The sequence below is a fragment of the Nerophis lumbriciformis genome, linkage group LG26, assembly GCF_033978685.3.
Source record: "Nerophis lumbriciformis linkage group LG26, RoL_Nlum_v2.1, whole genome shotgun sequence".
Classification (NCBI taxonomy): Eukaryota; Metazoa; Chordata; class Actinopteri; order Syngnathiformes; family Syngnathidae; genus Nerophis; species Nerophis lumbriciformis.
In genome coordinates this window covers 12,553,101-12,565,577 of record NC_084573.2, presented here as the reverse complement: position 1 = coordinate 12,565,577, position 12,477 = coordinate 12,553,101, and the positions used below count along the sequence as shown (strand labels likewise).

The 12,477-nt window shown below is 38.7% G+C and overlaps 1 protein-coding gene across 1 annotated transcript in view; it reads left to right on the top strand.

Annotated features, from left to right (window-relative positions):
• The window catches only part of LOC133623885 (rho-associated protein kinase 2-like), a 123,120-nt gene that overhangs the window by 102,596 nt on the left and 8,047 nt on the right, over window positions 1–12,477 (top strand). Inside the window, exons 28-31 of the mRNA XM_061987352.2 lie at window positions 1,971–2,059; window positions 4,582–4,660; window positions 8,122–8,389; window positions 8,469–8,763. Of these exons, the coding sequence (XP_061843336.2) occupies window positions 1,971–2,059; window positions 4,582–4,660; window positions 8,122–8,389; window positions 8,469–8,763 (731 nt within the window). The remainder of the gene's footprint in view (window positions 1–1,970; window positions 2,060–4,581; window positions 4,661–8,121; window positions 8,390–8,468; window positions 8,764–12,477) is intronic.

Sequence of the window (12,477 nt, the reverse complement as noted above, 5' to 3'; positions counted from 1 at the left end):
AATAAAGAATAGTGAACAACAGGCTGAATAAGTGTACGTTATATGAGGCATAAATAACCAACTGAGAACGTGCCTGGTATGTTAACGTAACATATTATGGTAAGAGTCATTCAAATAACTATAACATATGGGGCGGCATGGCGTAGTGGGTAGAGCAACCGTGCCAGAAACCTGAGGGTTGCAGGTTCGCTCCCCGCCTCTTACCATCCAAAAATCGCTGCCGTTGTGTCCTTGGGCGGGACACTTCACCCTTTGCCCCCGGTGCCACTCACACCGGTGAATTGAATGAAGAATGATAGGTGGTGGTCGGAGGGGCCGTTGGCGCAAAATTGCAGCCACGCTTCCGTCAGTCTACCCCAGGGCAGCTGTGGCTATGAAAGTAGCTTACCTCCACCAGGTGTGAATAAATGATGGGTTCTACATGTAAAGCGACTTTGGGTACTTAGAAAAGCGCTATATAAATCCCAGGTATTATTATTATTATTATATAGAACATGCTATACGTTTACCAAACAATCTGTCACTTCTAATCGCTAAATCCCATGAAATCTTATACGTCTAGTCTCTTACGTGAATGAGCTAAATAATATTATTTGATATTATACGGTAATATGTTAATAATTTCACACATAAGTCACTCCTGAGTATAAGTCGCACCCCCGGCCAAACTATGAAAAAAAACTGCGACTTATAGTCCGAAAAATACGGTATATTCATTTGAATAGACTGCAAAGACAAAATATTTAATGTTCAAACTGAGAAACTTATTTTTTTTTTTTTTGCAAATAATCATTAACTTAGAATTTAATGGCAGCAACACATTGCAAAAAAGTTGTCACAGGGGCATTTTTACCACTGTGTTACATGGCCTGTCCTTTTAACAGCACTCAGTAAACGTTTGGGAACTGAGGAGACCAATTGTTGAAGCTTTTCAGGTGGAATTATTTCCCATTCTTGCTTGATGTACAGCTTAAGTTGTTCCAACAGTCCGGGGGTCTCCGTTGTGGTATTTTAGGCTTCATATTGCGCCACACATTTTCAATGGGAGACAGGTCTGGACTACTGGCAGGCCAGTCTAGTACCCACACTCTTTTACTATGAAGCCATGCTGTTGTAACACGTGGCTTGGCTATGTCTTGCTGAAATAAGCAGGGGCGTCCATGAAAAAGACGTTGCTTGGATGGCAACATATGTTGCTCCAAAACCTGTATGTACCTTTCAGCATTAATGGTGCCTTCACAGATGTGTAAGTTACCCATGTCTTGGGCACTAATACACCCCCATAACATCACAGATGCTGGCTTTTCAACTTTGCGCCGAGAACAATCTGAATGGTTCTTTTCCTCTTTGTTTCAAACAAGTGTTTGATGAGCATTCCTCAACTTTCTCAGTCTTTTTGCCACATCTTGCAGGCATTAAAATCCAAATGAGCTAATATTTGCAAAAAAATAACAACGTTTTCAATCAATCAATCAATCAATCTTTATTTATATAGCCCTAAATCACAAGTGTCTCAAAGGGCTGCACAAGCCACAACGACATCCTCGGTACAAAGCCCACATACGGGCAAGGAAAAACTCACCCCAGTGGGACGTCGATGTGAATGACTATGAGAAATCTTGGAGAGGACTGCATATGTGGGTAACCCCCCCCCCCCCCCCCCCCCCCCTCTAGGGGAGACCGAAAGCAATGGATGTCGAGTGGGTCTGACATAATATTGTGAGAGTCCAGTCCATAGTGGATCCAACATAATAGTAAGAGTAAGAGTCCAGTCCATAGTGAACATTAAATATCTTGTCTTTGCAGTCTATTCAATTGAATATAAGTTGAAGAGGATTTGCAAATCATTGTATTCTGTTTTTATTTACCCTTTACACAACGTGCCAATTTCATTGGTTTTGGGTTTTGTATTTACCTTTAACAATGTCTTTATCATTAACCAAGTTCGCCCCCTTTTTTTCCCTGTACAGTATATCGTGGTGAGCAGTAAAAAAATTCTGTTCTACAACAGCGAGCTGGACCGAGAGCTGGCTAACCCTTTCATGACTTTGGACATAGAGTGAGTTTATTCATCACATAATCCACCATCAGATTAGTAAAAAGAACATAGTGACATTTAACGGCGTTGTCCCCTTGTTTAAAAATGTTGCTTATCATTCACGATGCTTATGTGAAACAAAAACACATCTTTCTCATTTGTGTGCATTCAACATTGTAAAAAAACTGCAACAGTAGCAAGACAGCTCACAATGCAGGTAATAGGGATGTGGATGATTGGCAAAGTTCCCCAAAAAAGTGTAGTTCCCCTTTAAGTCTCATTGAATGAGGAAAAATAAGGTAAAGGTTACTAGGTCATGGCATTCACCAGTTTAACATTAAGTGCAATGCACTTTGGTCAGCTCAAATAAACATGTTATAAGCCAATGAGATATGATTGCTTAAAGTTGGAGTGAATCAATTGCGTTGTTTTGTGGATGTGTGGAGTTTCTCCAGGTTAGTGATGTTGCTGAAAAAGCTTAATATATATTTTAAATATTCAAAATGCAACGCAAACACAGACAGGTGACATTTAGATCAAATAATTGTTAAAGTCTGTGTGTTTTCCTTTCATTTTTATTTACAAAATATGAACCCGCCAGCCCGAAACAGACAAATGGTAGAAAATGGATAGATGGATGGAATTTGATTTGTTTATAGCACAGGTGTCAAACTCAAGGCCCTCCATGTCATTTTATATGGTCCGCAAAAGCCTGGAAATATGTGTCAATAAAATACCTTATATTTTCTTTCTTTCCTCTATTATTTTCTTACTAAAGGTATTAGTTGGTTTTTTTCTAGTTTGACAGGGAAAAAAATAATGTCCAATATGGCAACAAATATTATATTATCTAACTTTTTTGGTCAAAATCCAAATACATACTTAAATATCTTAAATATATTAAGTTATCCATCAAATTGTACACTATAAAAATGACTAATATATTTTACTGTAAAATGTAGGGAGTTTTTTACAGCATATTACTGCAAGTTGAAAAAATAACGACCAATGTTTGTTTTTTTACAGTAAAATTCTGTCGACTGAGCTGTCAGTTTTTTTGTTGTTTTTTTTTTACTATAAAATCCACAGTTGATGATTTTATGGTACCACATTTTATTATGGTAAAAAACTGGCAGCCGAGTTGCCAAAATAAAATTAAACAGCGGTACTGTATTCCTATTTACAGTAATATGTTGTAAATAGGGATGTCCGATAATGGCTTTTTGCCGATATCCGATATTCTGATATTGTCCAACTCTTTAATTACCGATACCGATATCAACCGATACCGATATATACAGTTGTGGAATTAACACATTATTATGCCTAATTTGGACAACCAGGTATGGTGAACATAAGGTCCTTTTTAAAAATAATAATAAAATAAAATAAGATAAATAAATTAAAAACATTTTCTTGAATAAAAAAAAAAGTAAAACAATATAAAAACAGTTGCATAGAAACTAGTAATTAATGAAAATGAGTAAAATTAACTGTTAAAGGTTAGTACTATTAGTGGACCAGCAGCATGCACAATCACGTGTGCTTACGGACTGTATCCCTGCAGACTGTATTGATATATAATGTAGGAACCAGAATATTAATAACAAAAAGAAACAACCCTTTTGTGTGAATGAGTGTAAATGGGGGAGGGAGGTTTTTTGGGTTGGTGCACTAATTGTAAGTGTATCTTGTGTTTTTTATGTTGATTTAATAAAATAAAAAAAATAAATTTTAAAAAAACGATACTGATAATAAAAAAAAACCGATATCAATAATTTCCGATATTACATTTCAACGCATTTATCGGCCGATAATATCGGCAGGCCGATATTATCGGACATCTCTAGTTGTAAAAATAATAATAATAATAAAAAAACACCATATATTTTACAGTAAAAGTCTGGCAACTAAGCTGCCAGTTTTTTCTGTAAAAAAATTATTTTACTTTTTACGTAAAAAAAAATATAAAAGATTTAAATTCATAGGCAAATTCATTAATTATTTACTGTTACAAGCGGCTTTCTGATGGCAGCCATGACTGCGGTGTGTGGCCCTCAATGAAAACAAGTTTGACACCCCTGGTTTATAGCGTAACAATGCATCTGTGTTTGCATTATTATTAAGTATCATTACCCCTGTTGGAAGGTGCTGGAAAAGCACAAAGTTTGAAAAGAAGGGTTACCTTGAACGTGTGACTGAGCTACTATCATCCAACATGCTGTGCCAGCAATCATTAAATAGAGTTCTTGCTCTGGGAATAGAAATAGAATTAATGACAGTTTGGCGATTGCTGAGAATGTACATGTTACAGTAGTTCCATTTAATTTGATGCACACAACAACAAGGCATGGCGGCGTTCAAAAGGAATGTTCAAAGTTGTCGAAGTTTGATGTCCAGTTGAGATTTGCAACCTGGCGAGAAACTTCTATTGAAGCAGTGAACTTAGACCAGATTGAATGTTAAATTATTACTGTACATCTACTTTATTTAGGGTTGTTTTTTTTTTTTTTTGATCTATTGTCTCTTCTTCCCTACGGCAGCAAGCTGTTTCACGTGCGGCCTGTGACCCAGACAGATGTGTACCGTGCAGACGCCAGAGAAATCCCTCGGATATTTCAGGTAGGGTAATAATACCACATCAAAAAACATGTTTCTATCTCCTTCCAGTTGGTAATGCTCTGCAGTGTATGAAACCATTTTCATGAACTGTTTATTGCACCACTTCAGCTCTTAACATGACATTTTGCATTTTTTTTAAACACTGAAGTTGAGACCAGAGCCGTAACTAGGATTTGACAAATACCGAGGTCAAAAATCGGTGGTCCAAGATGAAATAATGGGTATAACAGGACCATATAGATTAGATTACTTTGAGCAACAAAATGAATTTCCATAATATCAAAAGCTTTAATTGAGAGATAATTATTAATCACTCATCTACCATCTTTGATAATCAGAATGATTTTGTTTAGCATATTACCGTATTTTCCGGACCATAGGGCGCACCGGATTATAGGGCACATTAAAGGGGTCATTTTATTTATTTTTCCTAAATGTAAAATACTTCCTTGTGGTCTACATAACATGTAATGGTGGTTCTTTGGTCAAAATGTTGCATAGATGATGTTTTACAGATCATCTTCAAGCCGCTTTCTGACAGTCGCTTCAGGATGCGCCGTTTTGTGGGCGGTTTTATTCACGTGGCTCACCTTCGACAGCGTCTTCTCCCCGTCATCTTTGTTGTAGCGGTGTAACGTGCAAGGACGGGAGTGGAAGAAGTGTTAAAAGATGGAGCTAACTGTTTTAATGACATTCAGACTTTACTTCAATCAATAACGGAGCAGCATCTCCTCATCCGTGGCTCACTAGTGCAACAAGGCCGGAAATGTGTCCCGTGAAAAACCGTCCGACTGGAACTCTCTAATAACTAAAGTTCCTTGGGTGAATAATGTAAACTCACTACACCGGTATGTTTTAGCGCTTTCATGGCGAGTTCACTGACAGATATAAGTAAGAACTTTACACTACTTTATAATAGAAATGGCAACAGTGGAGGATGAATGTCACATAACAAGAAGATAGAGAAAAAGAAGAAGCTTATCGACTACGGTATCGTCACAGACTACAATCGCGGCAGCGCGCAAATTTTCAGGACTTACGCAGATCCCAAATACAGATCAGCAGGTACCAGAAGGTAAGAAAAGTAGCTTTTGCATAATATTGCGAAACAAAACGCTAGATAATATGTCTTACCTTATACACGCACCATTATAACACTCGTATGTTGAAGCACAGTACAATCCATCAAGCGGTGTGGCTTCATAGCTTACCAAAGTCGTACTAAAACATGTTGATGGATTTTTCAGCGCCGTGTGTAATGTTCTATATTTTCAATGGATCATATACAATTTTGGTGTTGTTTACTTGAGTCATATTGCCGTCTACACGTACAGTATCTGCCGTCATATTGCAATCTACACTTATCTCTTATGTGTGATTGCCATCTACTGGTCACACTTATCATTTCACCATGTACCAAATTAAAAATAGCTGCGAGGTCGGTAAGCACGACCAAAATAATTCTGTACATTAGGCGCAAGTTTTGAGAAAATGAAAGGATTTTATAGTCCGAAAAATACGGTAAACAATTTTAATATCATTAAAACATACATTTTGACAACATACCAAATTTCCAACCATGACCAGGGTTCAAATCCAAGATCTTCTGCTTTGTTCTGCACGTACTAATGACGTCGGCCACGGAGGCACTGGAAGTGATGGAGGAAACGTTGCCTTCATGTTTTAATAAGTGACGTGGGCAGGAATACATGTGGGGTGAGATATTATATGAAGCGCCTTGTCATTCAATAATTTACATTTTAATGTGCTTCTTCACACAAAATGCCCTGATGGCGAAGCCATACGCAGAGCGCGTGTTCTGCATTTAGGGCGGGGCGGCACCTGACTGACAGGACTACAGTATTATACCGACAGCGTTTCACTTCAGTTTCATCAGTATGATTTCGGCCATGTCCACACGAACACAGATACTTAACAAACGCATACTTATCTCTGCGTTTATGCCTCTTGTCCACACGCAGACGCCATACTTTTGTCTTTAAAAACGCAGACTTTTACAAACGCTGGCCAATGTGTAGAGATCTAAGACTCTCCACTTAGCGTATGCGTGTACACGGCACAAACGGAGACTTGTGATGACGTCAGGGGGGCAGTAGATAACAGCCAGGTAGAGAGGCAGCGGTGCGACAGACCTCATAGTAAGCACCTCAAATGATGTATATTTATTACTTAGGTTAGGGGTAAGGTTAAGGTTTTCATTGTATACCGTATTTTTCGGAGTATAAGTCGCACCGGAGTATAAGGCACACCTGCCGAAAATGCATAATAAAGAAGGGAAAAAACATATATAAGTCGCACTGGAGTATAAGTCGCATTTTTTGGGGAAATGTATTTGATAAAAGCCAACACCAAGAATCTACATTTGAAAGGCAATTTAAAATAAATAAAGAATAGTGAACAACAGGCTGAATAAGTGTACATTATATGAGGCATAAATAACCATCTGAGAACGTGCCTGGTATGTTAACGTAACATATTATGGTAAGAGTCATTCAAATAACTATAACATATAGAACATGCTATACGTTTACCAAACAATCTGTCACTCCTAATCGCTAAATCCCATGAAATCTTATACGTCTAGTCTCTTACGTGAAGGTCACGGTCATTCAATGTTGGTTTCCGGCCATGCCGCTTACGTGGAGTGATTTCTCCAGATTCTCTGAACCTTTTTATGGACCGTAGATGTTGAAATCCCTAAATTCCTTGCAATTGCACTTTGAGAAACGTTGTTCTTAAATTGTTTGACTATTTGCTCACGCAGTTGTGGACAAAGGGGTGTACCTCGCCCCATCATTTCTTGTGAAAGACTGAGCATTTTTTGAGAAGCTGTTTTTATACCCAATCATGGCACCCACCTGTTCCCAATTTGCCTGTTCACCTGTGGGATGTTCCAAATAAGTGTTTGATGAGCATTCCTCAACTTTATCAGTATTTATTGCCACCTTTCTCAACTTCTTTGTCACGTGTTGCTGGCATCAAATTCCAAAGTTAATGATTATTTGCACAAAAAAAATGTTTATCAGTTTGAACATCAAATATGTTGTCTTTATAGCATATTCAATTGAATATGGGTTGAAAATGATTTGCAAATCATTGTATTCCGTTTATATTTACATCTAACACAATTCCCCAACTCATATGGAAACGGGGTTCGTAAAATAAAACAGGTCCCAGAACAGAACCCTGGGCCACACCACATGACAGGTTGGACACATTGGACATTACATCATTAAAAGCAACATTAAAAGTTATTTAATTTATATAAGAAGTAAACCACCAAGTATATTTACAGTCAGTCATATCATCATCCTTTTGTCACCTAAAAAAAATACGGAGGACATGACCTCATTGTCCTCAATGGGCTGAGGCCACGCTGATGGTCATGATTTGAGAGTTTTGGTCATCAAATGTTTTGAAGTTATCGCCCGTGCTCACAGATCCTGTACGCCAACGAGGGAGAGAGCAAGCGTGAGCAGGAAGTGGCCATGGAGACCGCACACTTCGGCGAGCGCCCCTCCTACATCAGCCACAAGGGCCACGAGTTCATCCCCACGCTTTATCACTTCCCCTCCAGCTGTGAGGCCTGCACGCGGCCCCTCTGGCACGTCTTTAAGCCGCCGCCGGCCCTCGAGTGCCGCCGCTGCCACACAAAGTGCCACAAGGACCACCTGGACCGGAAAGAGGAGGTCATCGTGCCTTGCAAGGGTCAGTATAAACAATTCATAACTTTGATTTTTTAATTAGCACGGCTATTCCACATTTTTTTCCCCTTGTTCCCTGGCAGTGAGCTACGACATGTCCACCGCCAAAGAGCTGCTTTTGCTGACCAACAGCCAGGAGGAGCAGCAGCGATGGGTCAGTCACCTCCTCAAGCGCATCCCGAGGAAACATCCGTCACCCGTCGCCTCCCCGCCCCACCTCCCCGAAGGGGCGCCAGCGAGATCCTCCCCCCGCGCATCGCCACGCCGGTCGCCCAGAGACTCGCCCAGAGGCTCGCCCAAAAGCTCGCCGCACTTTTCACCGCACCGCGGGGCCATTAAGATGCCGTCCACCAAACAGCAGCCATCAGGGAAGGCCAGGTATGTTTTGTATCTTTACATATTTTGATTTATATTGCCTATCCCTTTATCATTACACAATGTTTATTAACTAATTACTTTTATTATTAACAATAATCATGCCTATCTTTGTTGCATACTTGTGCATTGACATAATATGGATAAAATGCTTTCAAAATTATTTAAAAAATTAAACATCTTACTATTTATATTTGACTATAACATACCTGCCAACTACTCCGGTTTTCCCGTAATTAGTACGGTTTTCATCAACCTATTCCGGGTTACGGTTGCAGTGATAAAAAAATACGGTTTTTCATTAATTAAAAAAAATAATTTTAAAAAAAAGTTTTATTCACGAAATCGCGTAACAACAATGACAATCGACACTGCTTCCCGTAACTTCCTATCGAGCCATTCCGAATGCCATGCGCGAGGCTATTTATAGCACCGCTGCCAAGCACGAGGCACCAGTTGCCATTGTTTCCAAACGAGCGAACGATCATGGAATCAGCCGGAGAAAAATCGCAAACGAGTCTTAAACCGAAAAGAAAACTGCAGTCATTCCGTGAAGAATATTCAAAAGCCTATCCGGGAATAATTATCCGTTCCAAAAAGGGTGAAAACTACGCGAATTGCACCTTGTGCAGACAAGATTTTTCGATCGGACACGGAGGAAATACAGAAGTATGTCCTTAATATTTTTGCAGTGCTATTTCTGTTGAAAAGTTAAAATGATTACATTAGAGATGTGATGTGCCACTTTTCAAGTGTCTGATGGCTTAAATTAATTTTCATTAATTTTTCATATTTTGAATTCTTTTGAAAGGCTTCCAAAAAACTACATTTGAATTGTAATTCCATGCTATTGACAGGACTATTAATTTTAATGAAGTTAGCTTACCATGTTTACAGTATGATAATTGTGATAGAAATGTGAATTTTAGGCACAGAATATTTTTTACAATTGAACAAGGCAGTAGATTATACAAGCTTGGACAGAAAGTTAATAATGACACCAATTTTTTTTTTAATGGTATTGTTTAGTACTGTTTTACCATTTGTTTACTGTAAAAAGTGTTTATACTGTTTATACTTTCAATTAACAAATTGAAGTCTTGTGAAAGCTTGACAGGATAACTGGCATTAACTGTCAAAATAATTTCAAACTATTGAAGTTAGCTTACAGAATAAACATGTCAATCAACCCATATGATTTTTGCTGTAATATTTTTGTTTTGAAAAGTCACTGTGACTGATAGAAAAGTGACGGTTTTAGCAACATTTTAACCTGTCTGAATGCTAATAATCATTTTGCGTCGGGGGGCGAAGCTGAACCCCCCACCAGGACTTTGCGGCCCCTGGACCCTGGCTACTAGGTTTTTCTGATTTCAAAAGTTGGCAGGTATGCTATAAATACGTTTTTTTTTTACAATAAAGGGGGCTTATGATCATTCCAAACTACATTTAACACACTTCCTTGTGGTCTAGAACAGTGGTTCTCAAATGGGGGTACGCGTACCCCTGGGGGTACTTGAAGGTATGCCAAGGGGTACGTGAGATTTTTTCAAAATATTCTATAAATAGCAACAATTCAAAAATCCTTTATAAATAGAAATAAAAACCTATCTTTTTTTCCAAATAGTTCAAGAAAGACCACTACAAATGAACAAATATATACAATTTAAAAAATCAGAAACTGATGACATAGTGCTGTATTTTACTTCTTTATCTCTTTTTTTCAACCAAAAATGCTTTGCTCTGATTAGGGGGTACTTGAATTTAAAAAAAATTCACAGGGGGTACATCACTGAAAAAAGGTTGAGAACCACTGGTCTAGAACAGGGTTCTTAACTTTTGTGACCTCTGGGACCAACTTTTCCACTGCAGAGGGGCCCTGGGCCAACTCAAATATTAACATTCTTACTTATTATAACCGTTTTCAATAATTATATCTAACCTATTTACATTACAGTTCAGGAAGCCAAACCTTGTCAAATAATATGATATCACTAGATAAGGCACTTGCTGAAGGAATTGCGTGTGATGCAGAAGTTGAACCGAAATCCTGGATTTTTTTTAGAATTGCTAGAGTAGAGCACACAATTCCCAAATGAGCTAATATTTGCAAAAAATAACAAAGTTTACCAGTTCGAATGTTAAGTGTCTTGTCTTTGCAGTCTATTCAATTGAATATAAGTTGAAAAGGATTTGCAAATCATTGTATTCTGTTTTTATTTACCATTTACACAACGTGCCAACTTCACTGGTTTTGGGTTTTGTACAACACCTCCAGTGGATTTCAAGATTCTGTCAGAAGACTCTATGGAAGCGGTAAAAACTAGAGATGTCCGATAATGGCTTTTTTGCCGATATTCCGATATTGTCCAACTCTTTAATTACCGATATCAACCGATATACGCAGTCGGGGAATTAACACATTATTATGCCTAATTTTGTTGTGATGCCCCGCTGGATGCATTAAACAATGTAACAAGGTTATTCCAAAATAAATCAACTCAAGTTATGGAAAAAAATGCCAACATGGCACTGCCATATTTATTATTGAAGTCACAAAGTGCATTCTTTTTTTTTAACATGCCTCAAAACAGCAGCTTGGAATTTGGGACATGCTCTCCCTGAGAGAGCATGAGGAGGTTGAGGTGGGCGGGGTTGGGGGGGGCTGGGTAGGGAGTAGCGGGGGGTGTATATTGTAGCGTCTCGGAAGAGTTAGTGCTGCAAAGGTTTCCGGGTATTTGTTCTGTTGTGTTTATGTTGTGTTACGGTGCGGATGTTCTCCCGAAATGTGTTTGTCATTCTTGTTTGGTGTGGGTTCACAGTGTGGCGCATATTTGTAACAATGTTAAAGTTGTTTATACGGCCGCCCTCAGTGTGACCTGTATGGCTGTTGACCAAGTATGCCTTGCATTCACTTGTGAGTGTGAATAGCCGAAGATATTATGTGATTGGGCCGGCACTTAAAGGCAGTGCCTTTAAGGCACGCCCCCAATATTGTTGTCTGGGTGGAAATCGGGAGAAATTCGGGAGAATGGTTGCCCCGGGAGATTTTCGGGAGGGGCACTGAAATTGGGGAGTCTCCCGGGAAAATCGGGAGGGTTGGCAAGTATGACTGGGAGACGCAACTGCTCTGTACTTCTCCCTACGTCTGTGTACCACTCCGTACAGCGGCGTTTTAAAAAGTCATAAATGTTACTTTTTGAAACCGACACTGATCATTTCCGATATTACATTTTAAGGCATTTATCGGCCAATAATATCGGACTGCCGATATTATCGGACATCTCTACTAAAAACTACAACGTGGATGGTGGGGAGAAGGCGTTATCAAAGTGGAGCCACGTAAATCAGACCGCTCATAAAATGGCGCATCCTGAAGAGATGGTCAGAAAGCCGATTGAAAATGGTCTGTAAAAAAATAATTTATGCAAAATGTTGACCAAAGAACCACCAATACATGTTGTGTAGACCAGTGGTTCTCAACCTTTTTTCAGTGATGTACCCCCTGTGAAAATGTTTTTAATTCAAGTACCCCCTAATCAGAGCAAAGCATTTTTGGTTGGGAAAAAAAGAGATAAAGAAGTAAAATACAGCACTATGTCATCAGTTTCTGATTTATTAAATTGTATAACAGTGCAAAATATTGCTCATTTGGAAAAAAATATATAAAAATAACCAAAAACTTGTTGAAAAATAAACAAGTAATTCAATTATAAA